Source organism: Leuresthes tenuis, unplaced genomic scaffold, assembly GCF_036924035.1.
Source record: "Leuresthes tenuis unplaced genomic scaffold, fLeuTen1.0.hap1 SCAF_1, whole genome shotgun sequence".
NCBI lineage: Eukaryota > Metazoa > Chordata > Actinopteri > Atheriniformes > Atherinopsidae > Leuresthes > Leuresthes tenuis.
In genome coordinates, this window is record NW_027325355.1 from 33,427,148 (window position 1) to 33,449,151 (window position 22,004).

A 22,004-nucleotide genomic window follows, 5' to 3' on the forward strand; every position below is an offset into this window, starting at 1 on the left:
AACTGAGCTGCTAGTCTTCCCAGCCAAACCAACCATACACCACAGCATCTGCATCCAAACTGAATCTCTGGCTCCATCAAAGGTTGCTAGAAACTTGGGTGTCATGATCGATGACCAACTAACCTTCAAAGGTCCCGTTACCTCGGTTACTCGTTCGTGCCGCTTTGCATTACTAAACATAAGAAAGATCAGACCATACCTGACCCAACATAAGAAAGATCAGACCATCTCTAACCCAACATAAGAAAGATCAGACCATCTCTAACCCAACATAAGAAAGATCAGACCATACCTGACCCAACATAACAAAGATCAGACCATACCTGACCCAACATAAGAAAGATCAGACCATACCTGACCCAACATAACAAAGATCAGACCATACCTGACCCAACATAAGAAAGATCAGACCATACCTGACCCAACATAACAAAGATCAGACCATACCTAACCCAACATAAGAAAGATCAGACCATACCTGACCCAACATAAGAAAGATCAGACCATACCTGACCCAACATAAGAAAGATCAGACCATCTCTAACCCAACATAAGAAAGATCAGACCATACCTGACCCAACATAAGAAAGATCAGACCATCTCTAACCCAACATAAGAAAGATCAGACCATCTCTAACCCAACATAAGAAAGATCAGACCATACCTGACCCAACATAAGAAAGATCAGACCATACCTGACCCAACATAAGAAAGATCAGACCATCTCTAACCCAACATAAGAAAGATCAGACCATACCTAACCCAACATAAGAAAGATCAGACCATACCTGACCCAACATAAGAAAGATCAGACCATCTCTAACCCAACATGAGAAAGATCAGACCATACCTGACCCAACATAAGAAAGATCAGACCATACCTGACCCAACATAAGAAAGATCAGACCATACCTGACCCAACATAAGAAAGATCAGACCATACCTGACCCAACATAAGAAAGATCAGACCATACCTGACCCAACATAAGAAAGATCAGACCATACCTAACCCAACATAAGAAAGATCAGACCATACCTGACCCAACATAAGAAAGATCAGACCATACCTGACCCAACATAAGAAAGATCAGACCATACCTAACCCAACATAAGAAAGATCAGACCATACCTAACCCAACATAAGAAAGATCAGACCATACCTAACCCAACATAAGAAAGATCAGACCATACCTGACCCAACATAAGAAAGATCAGACCATACCTGACCCAACATAAGAAAGATCAGACCATCTCTAACCCAACATGAGAAAGATCAGACCATACCTGACCCAACATAAGAAAGATCAGACCATACCTGACCCAACATAAGAAAGATCAGACCATACCTGACCCAACATAAGAAAGATCAGACCATACCTGACCCAACATAAGAAAGATCAGACCATACCTGACCCAACATAAGAAAGATCAGACCATACCTAACCCAACATAAGAAAGATCAGACCATACCTGACCCAACATAAGAAAGATCAGACCATACCTGACCCAACATAAGAAAGATCAGACCATACCTAACCCAACATAAGAAAGATCAGACCATACCTAACCCAACATAAGAAAGATCAGACCATACCTAACCCAACATAAGAAAGATCAGACCATACCTGACCCAACATAAGAAAGATCAGACCATACCTGACCCAACATAAGAAAGATCAGACCATACCTGACCCAACATAAGAAAGATCAGACCATCTCTAACCCAACATAAGAAAGATCAGACCATACCTGACCCAACATAAGAAAGATCAGACCATACCTGACCCAACATAAGAAAGATCAGACCATACCTGACCCAACATAAGAAAGATCAGACCATACCTGACCCAACATAAGAAAGATCAGACCATACCTGACCCAACATAAGAAAGATCAGACCATACCTAACCCAACATAAGAAAGATCAGACCATACCTGACCCAACATAAGAAAGATCAGACCATACCTGACCCAACATAAGAAAGATCAGACCATACCTGACCCAACATAAGAAAGATCAGACCATACCTGACCCAACATAAGAAAGATCAGACCATCTCTAACCCAACATAAGAAAGATCAGACCATACCTGACCCAACATAAGAAAGATCAGACCATACCTGACCCAACATAAGAAAGATCAGACCATACCTGACCCAACATAAGAAAGATCAGACCATACCTGACCCAACATAAGAAAGATCAGACCATACCTGACCCAACATAAGAAAGATCAGACCATACCTGACCCAACATAAGAAAGATCAGACCATACCTGACCCAACATAAGAAAGATCAGACCATACCTGACCCAACATAAGAAAGATCAGACCATACCTAACCCAACATAAGAAAGATCAGACCATACCTAACCCAACATAAGAAAGATCAGACCATACCTAACCCAACATAAGAAAGATCAGACCATACCTGACCCAACATAAGAAAGATCAGACCATACCTGACCCAACATAAGAAAGATCAGACCATCTCTAACCCAACATAAGAAAGATCAGACCATACCTAACCCAACATAAGAAAGATCAGACCATACCTAACCCAACATAAGAAAGATCAGACCATACCTGACCCAACATAAGAAAGATCAGACCATACCTGACCCAACATAAGAAAGATCAGACCATACCTGACCCAACATAAGAAAGATCAGACCATACCTGACCCAACATAAGAAAGATCAGACCATACCTGACCCAACATAAGAAAGATCAGACCATACCTGACCCAACATAAGAAAGATCAGACCATACCTAACCCAACATAAGAAAGATCAGACCATACCTGACCCAACATAAGAAAGATCAGACCATACCTAACCCAACATAAGAAAGATCAGACCATACCTGACCCAACATAAGAAAGATCAGACCATACCTAACCCAACATAAGAAAGATCAGACCATACCTGACCCAACATAAGAAAGATCAGACCATACCTGACCCAACATAAGAAAGATCAGACCATACCTAACCCAACATAAGAAAGATCAGACCATACCTAACCCAACATAAGAAAGATCAGACCATACCTGACCCAACATAAGAAAGATCAGACCATACCTAACCCAACATAAGAAAGATCAGACCATACCTAACCCAACATAAGAAAGATCAGACCATACCTGACCCAACATAAGAAAGATCAGACCATACCTGACCCAACATAAGAAAGATCAGACCATACCTGACCCAACATAAGAAAGATCAGACCATACCTGACCCAACATAAGAAAGATCAGACCATACCTGACCCAACATAAGAAAGATCAGACCATACCTAACCCAACATAAGAAAGATCAGACCATACCTGACCCAACATAAGAAAGATCAGACCATACCTGACCCAACATAAGAAAGATCAGACCATACCTGACCCAACATAAGAAAGATCAGACCATACCTGACCCAACATAAGAAAGATCAGACCATACCTGACCCAACATAGGAAAGATCAGACCATACCTAACCCAACATAAGAAAGATCAGACCATACCTGACCCAACATAAGAAAGATCAGACCATACCTAACCCAACATAAGAAAGATCAGACCATACCTGACCCAACATGCAGGACCGAGCTCTTCAGAGAGCATCTCTTACCCTGAACTTCCCTCTATGCCTGCACTCCATCTCTACTCTGTCACCTCTGACAGAGCCTGACTAGTTTGTTTCTATGTAGTTTACTGTTAGCTTCGATGTTAGCTGCAGTGTTTCATCCTCATTTGGATAAAAGCGTCTGCAGAAACATAAACATTCACCCCAAACAAAATGTAAAAACAGAAAGCAAACCATTAGATTTCACTTTGTTGAATCTTTGTTGAAATTTAAGGTATTTGGTATTTCTTCTTCGAGCCGACTTAATCCCACATTTAATTTAAAAAGAAGCCACCAAAACTCTATTTATACTTATAAGATGCTGTCAGAAACCAAAACAATCTGCTTCCCGTCACACCAGAGAAGCCATGATTACATCTGCTGTAACAAAGAGTCTCAAACTAAACTTGAATTTGCATAAAATGGGGAAACAACCGATACTGAGAGGAAAATAAACACATCTGAGCAAATGAAGCACAGCTCAAAACCTTGTTAAAGATACATTCAGCATATAAACTGGAGCCAAACTGCAACAAAATACTTTTTTAGAAAGTCGAGTGGCAGGTTTTAGATTCTTTACAGTTTTGTGCAATCAAACAACACCTAAACACCTCCTTCCTGCTGTTTAAATTCGTGTCAGTGGGCCAGTTTCATCCAGATGTAGGTCGCTTCCTCACAACAATACCATGAGAACGAGTTTATTCTCTAATATCCTCTGCCAGCCTCACTTTCCATCACTGTGGACAAATTGCCGCCTGTATGAGTTGTGAGTCGGTCTCCAGCACTTATTGATAGGGCCTTTGTGTGTCTGTGGGGTTTTGAGTGTCACCGGGCGGCTGCAGCAGCATCAATCTTCCTCCCCAGCCGTAACTCCTCCATCCCAGAATAGCAGGAATCAGGGGCTGATCCGAGGAAGACGGCGTGGTGTGGAGATCAGTGACTCGTCGGGTTTCAGGAGTCATTCCTTTAGATTGAGAGTGTTTGTCTGGATCAGGGTGGAGGATGCGCTGCATTTATCACCAGCTGTGAAGTAGCTCTTTGAATCATACGAGGTAAATATGAGTTACGCTGTTCCTCAGCATCGAAGTTTCAGGTTTTTACCAAAATGCTAATCTAGATCCAATACTAATCCGCTCTTCTGGGAGTCTACGCAGCGGCTTTGATTTGGAACAAAAAGCTTCGACTGCTATAGGTTTATTCATAGGTTATTAGGTTTATTATTCACTTTATTTATTAACTTTATTTATTATTCAGACTGGCTGCCATGAAATTTGGCATCAATTTTAATCAACTGGACCGTTTTTAGTGGGTAAAAACTTCCAAAAATCCAAATTAATAGTTGATTTTTGTTCTGCTGTTTTTTAAATTGGGCACTCTGATTGGGGAAGACCCCATTAATCTTTTCACCCAGTTTTATGCCTGTACTGCCAGCGCTCTAGCGCCACCAACAGGACAAAGTTGGAATATTCCAACATCCTTTTGCCATATTTTTTTTTTACCACCACAATGACACATATTTCCTTTGCTACATTTGTCTTCTAACCTTCATTAACTGCTACAGATGAACCATTTAGATTCACAAATCTATTTAAATCGGGAGGGAACCTTGGACTGGGGGGTTTGATTGATAAAAAGAAAAGCTAATGTTTCCATTTAATGCACAAACCATCCGGAAAGTCTTCCATAGACATGGTTTACAAAAGGCCAAACTAACCCCAACCCGAACAGAACATGAAGCATCTTTATATCACTGTCCCAATTCAGTTTAAGGATCGTCCTTAAAGGTTCACCTATAACCCCAGAACTTAGAAGCATAGGATACAGATTGGTCTGAAACTTAGTTTGGAGCCAAACAACATGAATTATCCCACGATAGCCCAGAGAACCCATCTGTCTTCTGGGGTTGAATAGCCTTTCTAAGCTCATTTTATTGACTTGGTTAGAAAATATGAAGCTAAGGCAAGATAAGAAGGTTAAAACAACAAAAAAAAGTTTCACAGAAGATGGTTTTCAGTGTGAAAGAAGATAAAAGAGGTAATGAAGCTCCTCACCTTCAACAGAACTCAACCAGCTCTTAATGGGACTCTTTCACTCAGTTAGGAACCTTGGGAAGAAACAATGACAAGACCCCAAAGCTCCTAAAGGTGAGCAGATGGGTAATAAATTCTCAAAGCCATTTGTCCTTCACAGATAAGTCAGAGGGGAAGCCACCAACCAGAAATGGGATCATATCTGTTCTAAGACTTCACGAAACGTTCAGAAACCATCCAAAGACAAAAGAAAGTCACGTTATTGAGCATTGGGGGCACTTTAATAAACTAAATGCATATTTTCTTTGTCAACTCATTGGAATTGTTCAGGTTCAGTCAGAGACTAACACCCCCATAAGGGAAGGAAACCAGTCATTGGAGCCATGCCAAATACCTGTTTTACTGCACTTAAACAGGAAGAATGAGGCGAGGCTTAAATAGTTTGCTGCTCTTTTAGCAGCCATGTTACGACAGCGTTAGTCCAGTCCATGGCACCGGTTGGCTAATCATTAGCTTTCCCGCTGGATTCACTTAGTATGTTACGACATATTCAGACATCGTGATCCAGGCAGGATCCACATTTTTAAAATTATTCCACGAAAGGTCGCCACGAAAGGTCGAAATGAAGGTCGAAGTGAAGGTCGAAATGAAGGTCAAAATGAAGGTCGAAGTGAAGGTCGAAGTGAAGGTCGAAATGAAGGTCAAAATGGTCGAAATGAAGGTCGAAATGAAGGTCAAAATGGTCGAAATGAAGGTCGAAGTGAAGGTCGAAGTGAAGGTCGAAGTGAAGGTCGAAATGAAGGTCGAAGTGAAGGTCGAAATGAAGGTCGAAGTGAAGGTCGAAATGAAGGTCGAAGTGAAGGTCGAAGTGAAGGTCGAAATGAAGGTCGAAGTGAAGGTCGAAATGAAGGTCGAAGTGAAGGTCGAAATGAAGGTCGAAATGAAGGTCGAAGTGAAGGTCGAAATGAAGGTCGAAATGCTAAAAAGGCTGGTGGTAACTGGTGCAGCGGGTACCATCACTGCTCTATGGTCCCGGCTGGTTTTCGCTCAATGAGAAATAATAAACGGCCCGCCCACCTGTCCACAGTGTCCCGGTTCTCCAGCCCCAGACTGACGCCCAGGCTCAGCAGGAAGCGGGCGCTGTCCATCTCCCCGTTGTCCGACGCCAGCATCGACCTGCAGACGATGATCCGTACTTCGCCCAACTCGCTGGTGGCGTACATCAACAACTCGCGCACCAGCTCGCCCGCCAGCAGTTCCTACGGACACCTGTCTGTCGGAGGACTCAGGTACGCAAACTCACCTGAAACGTAGCCCTAATCTTTCTTTCTACCTCCCACCAACCTGTTTTCCATCATTAGAAGGTCTATTTGACCCCTTTATCCACACATTTTGTCTGTTTACCAGCGAGAAGCGTAATATTTCTGTGGACCAGCTCATTTTGCCCTGAAACACACGACCGATTCATTAATCTGATGTTTGTTCTGCCACCTCAGCCCGTCTTTCCCCTTCCCCCATCCCATCAACCCCATGGCCTACCAGCAGCTCCTCTCCCAGCAGCGGGGGCTCAGCGCCTTCGGTCACACTCCACCCCTCATCCAGCCTCCGCCCACCTTCACCAGCCGCCAGTCGGGCCTCGCCCTCTCCTCGCTGCACACCTCCACCCACAACAGTGACCTGACATCCAAGGTGACACAAAAAGCACATTTTCATTGCTTAATTAAGGCTTTTTCAGGTTAAATCAGGGTTTTACTTCGCAGTTATCTTGATTAAAGACTTTAAGATGCTCTCAACCTTCTCATTGCTGTTTAAATCATCACTCTCTCCGGTTTGGAGCTGAAGGAAATCCCCCCCTTTGCTTTCCAGGTATTTAACTCCTAAAGCAACTGTTTAGCCAGACCTTGAATTTTGCAGCTCCAGTTTCCATCTGTTTGCTCTCGCTGTAGAATTTGTTTGTCATCGTTTCGTTTGATGTCAGCGCCGTGGGCCCCTTTAACGGGTCTTTCCACGGGTCACAGCGTTTGATTTGCAGTACGTAAAGCAGCCCCCCCCTCCCCCAACCTCAGAGATAAACTCTAAAGGGGGAGACCCATCATTTCCCTCGGCCCACGCCGTTGGTTTGGGTCGAATGAATATGCAGAACCTGAGTCAGCGAGGTCACGGCAGCATTTGGGTTTAAAATTCTAAATATTTCAAATCAAAAACAGCTTTTTAAGAAGCTGATAGATAAATAATGACTGATTGGTAGTTTGGGGGCGTAAGCTGGTCTAACAATACAAGGTTTTAGTGGGTTTTTAGTCACAATTCAGCCATTTTTGTTGGTCTTCTGGAAGAAATGTGAAATAAGGCCCAATTCCTCACCTTGTTCCTAAAGATACGTGCTTTTTCTTTTTGAGTTTTGGACATTAGTCATCCAAATGGTTGAAGAGTGAGATGACCCCTACTTCCTGTCCCTAAAAGAAGTTACAGTAAATTTAAATAATAGTAAAGACAAGTCAACTCTTATATTTCCATCAATATGTTGGAAATATGACATGAATGCAGCCCAATATAACCCAATATAACCCAATATAACCCAATATAACCCAATATAACCCAATATAAGGCCAAATGAGAAGACTGAGGAGGTGCTGACATGGGAGTCTTCTCCCTTCAGTGAAACTAAAGTAAAACACTGACATCGTGACGTTAAAGTAGGGCCAAACATTGTGGGCTGAATGAACAAATTGGGGATGCAAACAGTCATTAAAGGAGGGTGGATTGGACCCAAATGCTGCAGGAAGCAGTCAGACGAGGAACAAAAGGGAACTTTTACTGAAATCATCCAAAAATGAACAAAAGAAACAACAAGGGGGCGTTATTTAAGCTTTGGACGCCATCCAAGATGTTTGTCCAGATTTAGTTTTGCAGAACAGAAAGATGTTAAATGTTTTGTTCTCTTCACCATTTCCAGCCTTCCCTACTTCAACCACAGTGTGATGACACACATCTGTGTGAAACCTTTACCAAACTCTCTTTATTTAGCCTTGAACGCCTTCTTCTCGTTGCTTCCTCAGAACCACGGGGGCGACTTGGCCGTCAGCAGCACGGCGGAGCCTTCGATCCACAAACGCTCGAAGGTGAAGGCGGAGGCAGAGGGACTGAGGCCGTCTTCTCCCTGTTCACCGGTACGATGGTTTTACAGCATCTTTGGGTCAGATGGGATCAGATTGGATCAGATCCTTTCAGGAGTGGCCTCACAGTCCTGCTGTGGTGGACGCAGCCTCAGATTTTAAACGGTAACACCTGGAAACGGCCTCATAATTAACCGATAAACTGAGAACAACGAATGACCCAAACCGGATCGGAGCGAGCAGAAATCAGACGGTTGGAGCGTAAAGGCGAGGGTTTGGAACATGTGGAAAGGACGTTTTAGGAGGAAAGCGGGACAGTCCAGGCTCTGCTGGATGTTTAGGGGGTCGGACCCGTGAGCGGCGCCGTTGGACGGCGAGGACCGCCGGTGGCATCTGTTTCCCCTCTCAGAGCCTCCTGTGACCCGTTGTAAGGCTCATCTGGGATAAAGGAAAACTCCACATGATGAGAGCTTTGCACCCCCCCCCCCCCGGTCCCTGGCCACTGTAAACTGTGCCAGAACACTTCATTTTCATGAAATATTGGCCGGGCTTTATTGTCATCTGTGGAGCTTTTTTTCTTCTTCTTTTGACTAATCTGCGGCGGCTCTGCGGTAGCGAGGCAGCTTTGGCGTGATGCATGGGGACGGCGCCGCACGCCGGCGTCTGGGGGCCAGCAGAATTGATGAAGACGGTGCGTGTGGGGCAGAGACAAACCTGCCGCCGTCAGCACGTTGTGTGCGAGTGTGTAGGAGTGCGTTTCTGCGCCGCCGCCGCTCGCCGGCCGGCCCGCCGACCTCGTCACGGTTTCTAAGGAGCGCCGAGACATTTTCCCATAAAATCAGGACTTTCACTTTGGGACATTAGTCAAAGTCGGGAGCTTCAGCACCAGCTTTCTCACACTTTCACAGAGCTGAACATCGGAAAACTTCAGACTCTTATTCCATCTTTCATCAGACATTTGGTGACTGCAGATCTCTTTTTACAGAAATCAAACTTTATGATTGTGAATGACTTTAAGAAAGTCTTAATTTCATTAGAAATGTGGAAACATTTTCTGGTTATTCGTGGTTCCTGAGACTGTAAATCGGTCGGGTTTAAAGACGCCTTCCCTGCAGAAATGAAAGGTGGTCATTGAACTCCTTCCAGGCTGTTTTAAGGCCCCGTTTCTCACATCTAAATCAAACATCTTTGATATTATTTGAAGTCCAACACCGGCTCTGAGAAAGTAAGACGTCACACAACCGTATAAAAGTCCTCTGGTTGGGTTGAACTCTTACGGTTTGTGTTATTAAACCTTTATTTAACCAGGAAGGGAGTCCAGGCCGAGACAGAACAGCAGATTCAGAGAATATTACAACAAATATGTGTGGAGCCAATCAGACGGGTCGGATGGTGCCGGTCCGTTTAAAACCTTCAAAGTTAGGAATTAAACCAGCAGCAGACTGATTTATGCCCAAATACAAAGAATTACAGCAGGTTTCACCCCGATAATAACCGATCTGATCCGTTTATGCATTTTAAAGACCTGCCAGAAACGATTCAGTCCTCTTTAGTCGGGTTTTATGCAAATTGAGTCCGTTGTCAGCTCCAAACAGGAAGCTGTGGCTGTGGGAAGGGGAGATGATCTCAGACAAACCAGCTCAGTGATGCTGGCTTTAAATGTGGGGCGTGTCAGACGCATGACTAAAAGCCTGAAGATGGAGGGTCAGGACTGTTAGGTGGGACATTTTAGGACATTTTAGGACACTTTTTCCAAAGCGTGGACCGTTTTTCGCCCTAAAAAGGTGAAACCCTGAAGCTTTGGACGTTTTGTTTTCTCTCCAGCTGGGAAAATGTCCTGCAGCTGCCTTTTGAGGTTTGCTTGGTTTACGTTCACACTGCTGAATTAAAAAGGAGCCGCCGCTCGTAAACCCGGGTCACGTGCGCGTGTTTGTGGTGAAGGTTGTCAAAGCACATCCGAGTCCAGCCTCCTTAACTTCAGGGGACCTGTGTGCACTTTAATCTGTGATCCACCGCCTCTGGCATAGCGTAAAGCAGCTGAACTCACAGCTGAAGCTGGTCCAGAGTGTCCTTAACCCCTGTTTGATCTGCACAGAACCACCACAGCGGCTCGTTGGACCTGAAGGACGACGCCGACCGAGACGAGTGCAAACAGGAGCCCGAGGCGGTTTACGAGACCAACTGTCACTGGGAGGGCTGCAGCAAGGAGTACGACACGCAGGACCAGCTGGTGCACGTAAGTGTGAGGGTTCAAAGGTCAACGCGGGGCTTTCAGAGCGTCCGCCACCTTCAACAAGACGGGTCGCGGCTGAAAGGCTGCGAAACATTCCTCACCTCCGCTGAAGCAGAGAGAGAAAAGAGTGAGGGGGATTAGTGGGGGCGGTTCAGCTTCTCCCTGAAGGAACTCCCAGAAATCAGCTCTGTGGCTGTTTACTGCTGCGTGGTCCCGGGCCGGGCCGGGCCGGGCCTTCCATGTTTCCTGTTGTTTTCTACAGATAAAGAGCACATGTTCCTGAAACTGCCACAGCGCTGCTCACTTTCTCTCTGAACTACAGAACAAACAGCCACCTTCAGTCCTGCAGAAACCGAGCTCCGAACCCAATGTTCAAACGTAGCTGGAGACGGTTTTTACATGGCAACAGTACTCTGAAGCGTCTCCTTTAAGGTCCCCATCAAATCAAATTAGTTTCAGAAGATCTGTCGTGTTTTTCTCGGCCACTGAAGCCAGAATCAGGATCTGCTTCTTACTGACCTTCGTTTTACTGATTTTCTGCTGTTTTTATGTGGATAAAATGACAGAAAAACATGAAAAAGATCAGAAGTTGGAGCAGCTTTGTTCATAGTTGTGTTCACGAGTTCAGAAAAGGATCAAAAAGGGAAAGAAATAACAGAAAAACATGGAAATGTGTTCAGAATCCAGTCGAACGTCATCAGTGATGTCATCAGTGATGTCATCAGTGATGTCACCACATGCAAATCAGGTGATTAAATTAACTCGCTCCTTAAACTTTGGGTCAAACTCAGTATTTTTCCCATTTACAGTTCCCTTTTATCTCCGACTGTTTTTTAAGATGCAGCCCGTTGGAATCTGGTTGTTAGTTATGTAAAACAGTGGGCGTGGCCTAATCAGGCCATCTGACCAATCAGAGCAGGCTGGGCTCTCCTGAAGCTAACGCTGCTAAATATCCATCTCAGTCACTACTATTAACAATTTATCCAAAAGTCAGTGGGGTTCTGGACATAGCTGTGAACAGAAGGACTTTAGAGTTTAATCCCCAAAAAACAGACTTAAAAACAATCCTGATGTCTCACAGATTTAATTAATTAAAAAGATTTAATTTAACTCATTGTTTCCTAGTTTAAAAAGAAGAAAAAAGTTTAATTAAAAAGGAGCTACTCTACAATAAAGACCCCATATTTAGTCCTTTCACAATTTTACACTTTAAAAGGAGCAGTTTGTAATAATTATGGTGCTAAATAATATGGTGCTGAATTTATTAATATCATTATTATTCTAAATAAAAGTGGAATATAAAACAGAATTATGTTGTTGGTGCTGTAGTCACCCAATGAAACGACTCGTTACGTTTTATTACCTCAGATTTCGCCTTTTTATCTGCACATAACGCGGTGAGGCGCACCGGAAGGACACCACTTGCGTCGCCATATTGATTACAGTGGCCGAGAAGGGACAAAGTTTGGCGCAAGCGCGATTTGGCGCGACTTTGCAGACAATCAGCTGATGTGATTAAACAAACATTTTCTCCGTGTCCCTTGTTGAAAACTGTTGATTCACGTGAGTTAATGCACCAAAGCTACTAAGAAGCTTTGTTAGCGGGACAGAAATGACTCAGATCAGCTGATTTAAATCAAAGTGTAACTGATACTCAGAGGCTTTGATGTCAGCCGGATACAAAGTGTTTCCTGCTGCTGCTACGCCTCCATCAGGCTAAATACAAACTGCCGTTTGCCTTATGTGGCTAATATTAGCTTTTATTACCAAACACTAATATAATGCAGAACAGGAAGCTGTAACATTCACTGTAAGTTATCTTTTCACAGAATATCTAAACAAATGTATCTTTAATTTATATAAATTATATCTGTGAAAGTTACCTCAGAACTTAAGAAGGTGGTTTCACTGGATGGAGAAGTCGTGACACGCTTGAATGATGGATAAGTTGGGTCGCGCGTGCTCAGGCCACCGCAGTTTGGAGTGTTGCGTTTACTGCGCACTCGGAAATTACAGAATCTGACGAACAGCGGAACTTCCACACTTCCCCTTTAACAGATTTACATGTTTAATAACCTGAAACATCTGTTTTAGGCATCATTTAAGGAGACAGGACCCTCTTAGAATGACATTTTTACTTTTTTAACCAGAAAATTTAGAGACAATCAATCCGACGAAGGGGATAATCATATTTTAGTTTTCACCACCTGACGCTAGTAAAGAGGCATCTTTAGGAAGAATAAAGACGTGAACATATCTCTTGTGTCGATTAACGACATTTTAGCTTTTTAGCTTACTAAAAAAAATCTAAATGAGCTCAAATAGCCACAAATAAAATCGTGAAATATATAAAGTGTCCTTGTAGTCTTAAGTGTAAATTCTACAGTATGTTGTTCCTTTAAAGAGTCCATTTTATCCTCATTTTTAGGTTTTTATGTTATTTTCTGGGTCAACAGAAATGATTTATACACATTGATACCAGCACACCACATTATCTTCAGCACGTCATTTTAAGGCCCCGCCTCCTGCTCTGATTCATCCAAACTGGCGAGTTCTTCATTTAAGACATGCCAAAGTATCCAGCAAAACTGGCAAGTTCTTCATTTAAGACACGCCAAAGTATCCAGCAAAACTGGCAAGTTCTTCATTTAAGACATGCCAAAGTATCCAGCAAAACTGGCAAGTTCTTCATTTAAGACACGCCAAAGTATCCAGCAAAACTGGCAAGTTCTTCATTTAAGACATGCCAAAGTATCCAGCAAAACTGGCAAGTTCTTCATTCAAGACATGCCAAAGTATCCAGCAAAACTGGCAAGTTCTTCATTTAAGACACGCCAAAGTATCCAGCAAAACTGGCAAGTTCTTCATTTAAGACATGCCAAAGTATCCAGCAAAACTGGCAAGTTCTTCATTTAAGACATGCCAAAGTATCCAGCAAAACTGGCAAGTTCTTCATTTAAGACACGCCAAAGTATCCAGCAAAACTGGCAAGTTCTTCATTTAAGACACGCCAAAGTATCCAGCAGGCAGGCAGGCAGCATGCAGTTGTGCTTCATTGTGATGTCATCAAGTAAAGGAAGTTATTTATTTCTATATTCAAGATTTTTCACGTAAAAATGATAATCCAACAGTCTGAGACAGTAAATGTCTCCTGAAGTGAGAACAGTTTTCACACCTTTTTCTCTGAATTTCTTCAGGTTGATTTAGATTTGTAGAAAAATGTAAAAAACCAAGCAGATTGTGTCGGCTACTTATTTGGGGAATATTCGACTTCCAGGACTGAAATTCCAGAGAATGAAACAGAATTTGTGCGTTTGTAATTAGCAGCACTCCAACATGTTCCTGTGCTGCAGTCCTCGGGGATCTCCACTGATAAGATGAATCTGTGCAGCCGAGAGCAACATGAGAGCCTCTTAGTGGACAGAAAACCCTCTCATTTCTTTCTGCCTGTGTGTGTGTTTGTGTGCACGTGTCCCACAGCACATCAATAATGACCACATCCACGGAGAGAAGAAGGAGTTTGTGTGCCGCTGGGAGGACTGTTCGCGGGAGCAGAAGCCCTTCAAAGCTCAGTACATGCTGGTGGTTCACATGCGCCGGCACACCGGGGAGAAACCACACAAGTGCACGGTGGGTAACGGGCCCCTGGAGGGCTGCAGCTCTCTAAACACAGGCAACTGCAGGCGTGCACGGGGTTTATCACCGATAAATATAGATACTGTTGTAACACGCTTTCACCTTTTCTTTTCCTTCCTAAGATGTTTCAGCTTTTAAAGCTGAATGTTTAGGGAATTTGTTGAGAAATTTGAACTCGGAGCCAAATATTACGTCTCAGCTGAGCCTAAAATAAAGAGGTTTTGTCAGAGTTCGTGCAGCTCACTAAAGCACATGTGCAACCAAATATTTTTCTGGCTCAGATTTGACAAAATGTCATCTGAGCACAAAAGTAACGACAGACATTTAAAATGCAACTCCAGCCCTGAAACCTAAGCTGGATGTCATTTGGCGACGAATTACAACCTCCCAGAAACTGCTGCTACATGGTTTAAGAAAGATTTTCCAATTTAAGTCGAACGTGCACGAAGGTGCACGTCTGTAAACATTCAAACTCTATAGATATACATTTACACTCGTTGGGTAAACATAATGTGAGATAAACTCGGCACCATCGCCGTTTACGACACTTGGCTGAGCTAACCGCAGTTGGTCCTCCTCACCAGTAGGGGTCGCTGCTGGGACTCTGGCTCACCCAGACCACAGGAAGAGCTTCAGAAGACTGACAGAAGCTGCACTAAAGCAACATTTTTAATGATATACCTGAACAAAAAGGGCTCTGAGCCAACTTTGCACTGAAACTCAATTGTCTGAATTGATATTGGATCGAATCGCACCGTCAATAATTGGATTCCAGACCCCTCAGGTCATCTGGATCCGGTTCTTTATCAGTTCCCAGAGTCAGAACCAGACCTGGAGAAGCTGCATTCAGCTTCTATGCTCCACATGTCTGGAACAAACTCACAGAAAGCCTCAGATCAGCTGAAACTCTCAGTATTTAAGTCCAGGCTGAAGAAACATCTATTTTCAGCTGCTTTTGAATAAGCTTGAGTTTCATATTTTAACTCCTGATTTTATCCTTCATATATATATAATTTTTTCTGATTTTATCTATTGTTCCTATTTCTTTCTTTTGTTTAAATTTTAAATGATGCTTTTTATTCCTTCTGTTTTAATGTCTCTGTGAAGCTCTTTGAATCCCCTTGTTGTTGAATTGTTCAAATAAAGTTGTTCAGAAACGCTGCTCCTTTACACTCAGAGCTGTTTCTGAGGCTCTTCAGGAAACGTATCGTAACAGTTGTTCTGTCTGAAACTCTCTCTTTTCTGCAGTTCGAGGGCTGCTCGAAGGCTTACTCCCGTCTGGAGAATCTTAAAACCCACCTGCGCTCGCACACCGGCGAGAAACCGTACGTCTGCGAGCACGAAGGATGCAACAAAGCCTTCTCCAACGCCTCGGACCGGGCCAAACACCAGAACCGGACGCACTCCAACGAGGTACAAAAGACCTTCCGCTCTGAAACTTCACACAGACTGCTTTATCCAGCCCCATAAGATATTCTCTCAGAGAGCTGAAATGTGAGCTGATTGAAGTGGATCAGAGGCTGCTGGGAGTGACAGAAGAATCTGTCATGACCCGTGGCTCGAGGTTGGGCTGCCGTCCCCCTTTGTGTCCGCACAGGTGTCGACGAGTCCCACGGTGCATGTCTGCAGATGTTTGGGGGTAAATAATGAGGCACGACAGCCCACAATGCAGCCGAGTGGGACCACCTGCAGATGCCAGAGAGAAAATGAGTCGTGGAAGGGTTTCAGCTGCTTGGGGGAGCTGGAGCAAGAAGCCGAGCATCTCCTGCCACATTCAGTCCAGCAGCTGCTCGGGTGCAGCCTTTAAGCTAAAAAACAAAGGTTTACGCTGTGAAACGTTCCACTTTAAGTCCAGAACCTGACCGGTTGGTTGTTCTGGGTTTCTGAGACAGACTTCATTTAATCACGTACTAGATTGTCTTTTATAATTCCACTAAATCTGCTGCATAGCTCAGCCGTAATAATAGGAGACATACATTGAAATAAGGTCTAACAATTTATCTTTATTGTAGAGTAGCTCCTTCTTAATTCAACGCAGAAACTTTTTTCTTCTTTTTAAACTAGGAAACAATGAGTAATTAAATCTGTGAGACATCAGGATGATTGTTTTTGGGGATTAAACTTTAAAGTCCTTCTGTTCACAGCTATGTCCAGAACCCCAATGACTTTTGGATAAATTGTTAAAGAGTATCTTATGTTGCCAGTAGAAGCAAAAAATAGAAAAAAATACAGTTTAAGACATTTTCTTGACTCAAGTAGCCATAATAAATAAAAACCTAACCAAGTATTCTTCTGAAAAGTCACTTTGTGAAGCGATAAACCTGCTTCCACACCAACAGCTCACAGGATATGATGGAAAGTGAGGATGAGCCATGTCACAACCAGGAATAAACTTGCTTTTAATTACAGATACGTGCGTTTATCATCATCATTTATCCCCTCACCTATCCTGTGTTTGTTTGACCTCTGAACTCAGCACTCAGACATGGGGTCAGCAGTGAAGAATGAAAGATGGGGACAAGCTTCCAGAGAAAGTCCTCAGTTACCCATATTTTCTGATTCATGTGGTGCCCCCTAGTGGAGGCCTCTGGTACCAGGTGTAATGTTTGTGAATATTTACGTCTGCGATGGACCAAGTTGCTCATGTGAGCGAGTGACTAAAAAGCAAATGTATTCCTGGCCTTAAAGCAGGACTTGGCTCGAAAAATTGTATCAAATACAACTTGCAAGCCCCTCCCCCTCCATCTCCGCTGTGCTGCAGCCCCAAGCGCAAGCCGGTAACCATGACAACGGTAAGAGTTCAGCGCAGCTGCGGCGCACAGCTGCACGCAGACGGTCAAAGTGACCCCACCGTGAGGTCCGGTCTGTGGTGACCAGGGTTGTGCCTCAAGAATTAAAGAAGAACTTTACGAAAAATTGAGTTAAATTTGCTGAATTTCTGAAACTGTGACGAAACTCGATCACACTCACGATATGTTCAACCCTACGGAGAGCCCCTCGGGACATTCAGTTCTTTATTTTCAAGTCATTTTGGCTGAGCTGAATGAAAATAGCTCAGATTTGCTCGAGAATATTCCAGTTTTAAAACGCTTTTAGTTCCTTAAATTAGCCTGAAATAGCTAAGCTACGCAAAAACTGACATTTGTTCCGAACAAAAACTGTTTGTGCTTTGATCCCACATTTATCTTAATATTAACTAACGCACACCTTTATATAAACCTTTATATTTGACCTCCAGACTTTTCACCATGAAAGCATGCAGCAAAATTTCACTCTTTTCACTCTTTTCTGCAAGTAAAAATGCATAAAAACCAATGTTGCTGCCAGTCATTAAAAATAATCACGTGTTTTCGTTATTTCTTTTTTCGATAGGAACAGCATCGCTGTGTAAGCAAACTGGCCTTTAAGGGTTTAAAAATCACAGAAATGTCATTAATATTTGATATGTATATATGGAGCTGATTAAAATGGAAAAAAACTTGCGATTTCTACGTGTTACAACAGAGTTACTGAACTTTGGAACATCCTTTAACTTCAGTAACGTTAAAGGACGGTTGAGCTCCAGCACAAATGAAAAAGCTTGTCCAGTCCTCGCTCTAACTCAGGCTGCTAATACCACAGGTGTTTGTGTAACTGTGCGCTGTCTGTCACTCTTTGCATCTGCAGAAACCGTACATATGTAAGATCCCCGGCTGCACCAAACGTTACACGGATCCCAGCTCCCTCAGGAAGCACGTAAAGACCGTCCACGGCCCCGAGGCCCACGTCACCAAGAAGCAGCGCAGCGACCTGCCGCCACGGCCTCCCGGTCCCCGGGAGAACGGCGAGAATGAAACGGGCGCCAGAGAGAGGCTCCAGAGGGAGGACAAGATGTCAGACAACAGCTCCCCCAAAGGCGTGGAGGACTACCTGCATGTCAAATCCATCAAGACGGAAAACTCTGTGGTAAGAACACGAACCAGTCTGATGCCTTTTTCCTGACTTTACTCACAGAACGACCAATGAATTGGATAAATTAATCAGAAATGGCAAAATATACAGAAATAAAGACAATATAGAATATAGTAAACCCACCAGCAACATGTCTTTTGCTTGCTACTTGACTTTTTTCATTTCTCCCTCTTTTCTAACTTTCCCTATGGACAGACTTTACTAAGGTGAGCTCCTCAATGTCTTCTTCCTTTCACCTTTTACACCATCTTTCTATTTCCTGCATAATGTTTCGCCATTGTACAAACTTATTTGGGCTTTCCTGGACACAAAAGGTAAAGTGGATTTACGATACAGCTGATTTTTTTACTTTTTTACTTAGATTTCTAAGGGTGCTTTAAGACCAGAGCTGTTTGGTCTGCTTTAAACGGACAGAGTTCGTTTCCTCGGATATTCCGCTTCATTTGGCAGAAAAAGCTCCAAACAACTCTTATATAATGTTAAAAATATAAGAAAATAAACCAAGAAATCTTCCTTTTTGGGAGGATGTGATGCAGTTATTTCTGTAGTTTTCTCAAAGGAGTCAATCCTTCCAGTAAGAAACATTTATATATTCTTTTTTCTTCATCTCCGACCTCCTTCAGCCTTTCTTGGCTTTGAATCATTATTCAGGTTATAACAGCTCATAATATAATAATATCAAATAATAAATTAATAAGCAAAACATAGATAGTTGAAAATGTATCATTACAGAAATAAATCCAAGTTAAAATAAAAAAAATAATCTTAATCTTAAATAATCTTAATCTTAATTAATTTGTAAGTCTCTTTGGATAAAAGCATCTGCTAAATACATAAACATAATATATTTACAAATGTATTATTTTTGTGGCACTCATGTAATTCCGTACATTTGTATTAGACTCATTTGGTTTTTTTTAAATGTTGAAAATAAAAATCTCTGTGATAATGAGAATTCAGCAACGACCAGAGTAGATCTTTAGTTATTCATTAATCGACTCCCTTCCATTGGTTTAGAAGATAAAAGGATAAAAGATGAAGATAAAAGGATAAAAGATGAAGATAAAAGGATAAAAGATGAAGATAAAAGGATAAAAGATGAAGATAAAAGGATAAAAGATGAAGATAAAAGGATAAAAGATGAAGATAAAAGGATAAAAGATGAAGATAAAAGCAAAGCAAAAAGAAACTCAAATCAAATCTGTGATGCTAAGGGACTGAAGGCCCTCTCCTGTAAGTCACCTCAGAGCGCCGGCAGCCTCCACCCAGCCTCCACCCAGCCTCCACCCTCGCCTCCACCCAGCCTCCACCCTCGCCTCCACCCAGCCTCCACCCTCGCCTCCACCCAGCCTCCACCCTCGCCTCCACCCTAGCCTCCACCCAGCCTCCACCCTCCACCCAGCCTCCACCCTCGCCTCCACCCAGCCACCACCCAGCCCCCAGCCTCCACCCTCGCCTCCACCCAGCCTCCACCCAGCCTCCACCCAGCCACCACCCAGCCCCCAGCCTCCACCCTCGCCTCCACCCAGCCTCCACCCAGCCTCCACCCAGCCTCCACCCTCCACCCAGCCTCCACCCTCGCCTCCACCCAGCCTCCACCCTCGCCTCCACCCAGCCTCCACCCTCGCCTCCACCCAGCCTCCACCCTCCACCCAGCCTCCACCCTCGCCTCCACCCAGCCTCCACCCTCGCCTCCACCCAGCCTCCACCCTCGCCTCCACCCTAGCCTCCACCCAGCCTCCACCCTCCACCCAGCCTCCACCCTCGCCTCCACCCAGCCACCACCCAGCCCCCAGCCTCCACCCTCGCCTCCACCCAGCCTCCACCCTCGCCTCCACCCAGCCTCCACCCAGCCTCCACCCAGCCTCCACCCTCGCCTCCACCCAGCCTCCACCCTCCACCCACCCTCCACCCAGCCTCCACCCTCGCCTCCACCCAGCCACCACCCAGCCTCCACCCTCCACCCTCGCCTCCACCCAGCCTCCACCCAGCCTCCACCCACCCTCGCCTCCACCCAGCCTCCACCCAGCCTCCACCCAGCCTCCACCCAGCCACCACCCAGCCCCCAGCCTCCACCCTCGCCTCCACCCAGCCTCCACCCAGCCTCCACCCAGCCTCCACCCAGCCTCCACCCAGCCTCCACCCTCGCCTCCACCCAGCCACCACCCAGCCTCCACCCTCCACCCTCGCCTCCACCCAGCCTCCACCCAGCCTCCACCCAGCCTCCACCCAGCCTCCACCCAGCCTCCACCCTCGCCTCCACCCAGCCTCCACCCTCCACCCAGCCTCCACCCAGCCTCCACCCTCGCCTCCACCCAGCCTCCACCCAGCCTCCACCCAGCCTCCACCCAGCCTCCACCCTCGCCTCCACCCAGCCTCCACCCTCCACCCACCCTCCACCCAGCCTCCACCCTCGCCTCCACCCAGCCACCACCCAGCCTCCACCCTCCACCCTCGCCTCCACCCAGCCTCCACCCAGCCTCCACCCACCCTCGCCTCCACCCAGCCTCCACCCTCGCTGTGGAATCAGAGAAAGAAGCGTCTTGTGCTGATTGGCCGGCGCTCTGGCAGCCTTTCATCCTGCCTTGTGCTGATTGGCCGGCGCTCTGGCAGCCTTTCATCCCGCCCATTTCTAATTCACAGACTAAGACAGCCTGTAATCTGTGGCGCACCCCCACCTCTTCACCCTTTTCCCCACTAAAGAAAAACAAAACACTCATTATTTACAATTAAGCTGCGGAGGATAAAAGCCTGAGTGATCCATTGCTCTGCATGCCATGTTCACCACTGTTCCAGTGTTGCGTTGCCAAAGGAAAGCTGTTTTTAGGACAAACTGTTGTTCTTTTACTGTTTATCTCGTGCTCCTTTCATCTCATCCACTCTTCTTCCACCCCCGTCTGCAGATGTATCAGTCCAGCCCTGGCGGTCAGTCATCATGTAGCAGCGAACCATCACCACTTGGCACCAACAATGACAGTGGAGTAGAAACGGCGGCGCACAGCGGGGGGAGCCTGGGGGACCTCAGCACCCTGGATGACCTGCCGTTCGTGGAATCCCTGGGCTTTGAGGATTCCTCCGGTGGGGTCGTGGCGGTGGGCCTCTACCACAGAAAGCAGCTCAGCACCAGCCAGCGCCTGGAGCATCTGAAGCAGGAGAAGCTGAAGACGGTGAGGGACTCCTGCCGATGGGCCAGTTACCCAACACCCCCGGTCCTCGGCACCAAACTACCACCCATACCGACCAGCGGTAAGTTCAAGGACCCTACATTTGGCTACATTAAGATAGCTGCACTCCTTCAAAGAGGCCGTGTGATGCTTTGAGTATTTATGATGTTCTTCTGTGTGTTTTAGCTTTTTATGCCAAAAAGATCAACAAAAAAAGAACAAACCTCAGTGGTTGAAGTGAAGAGAGTTATGTCCCAAAG

At 44.9% G+C, this 22,004-nt stretch overlaps 1 protein-coding gene across 1 annotated transcript in view; it reads left to right on the forward strand.

Moving 5' to 3' along the window:
• The window catches only part of LOC140288357 (zinc finger protein GLI2-like), a 50,942-nt gene that overhangs the window by 25,999 nt on the left and 2,939 nt on the right, over positions 1–22,004 (forward strand). Inside the window, exons 4-11 of the mRNA XM_072379178.1 lie at positions 6,735–6,936; positions 7,144–7,348; positions 8,704–8,814; positions 10,856–10,996; positions 14,474–14,623; positions 15,878–16,042; positions 18,296–18,574; positions 21,484–21,826. Coding sequence (XP_072235279.1) covers positions 6,735–6,936; positions 7,144–7,348; positions 8,704–8,814; positions 10,856–10,996; positions 14,474–14,623; positions 15,878–16,042; positions 18,296–18,574; positions 21,484–21,826 — 1,596 coding nt within the window. The remainder of the gene's footprint in view (positions 1–6,734; positions 6,937–7,143; positions 7,349–8,703; positions 8,815–10,855; positions 10,997–14,473; positions 14,624–15,877; positions 16,043–18,295; positions 18,575–21,483; positions 21,827–22,004) is intronic.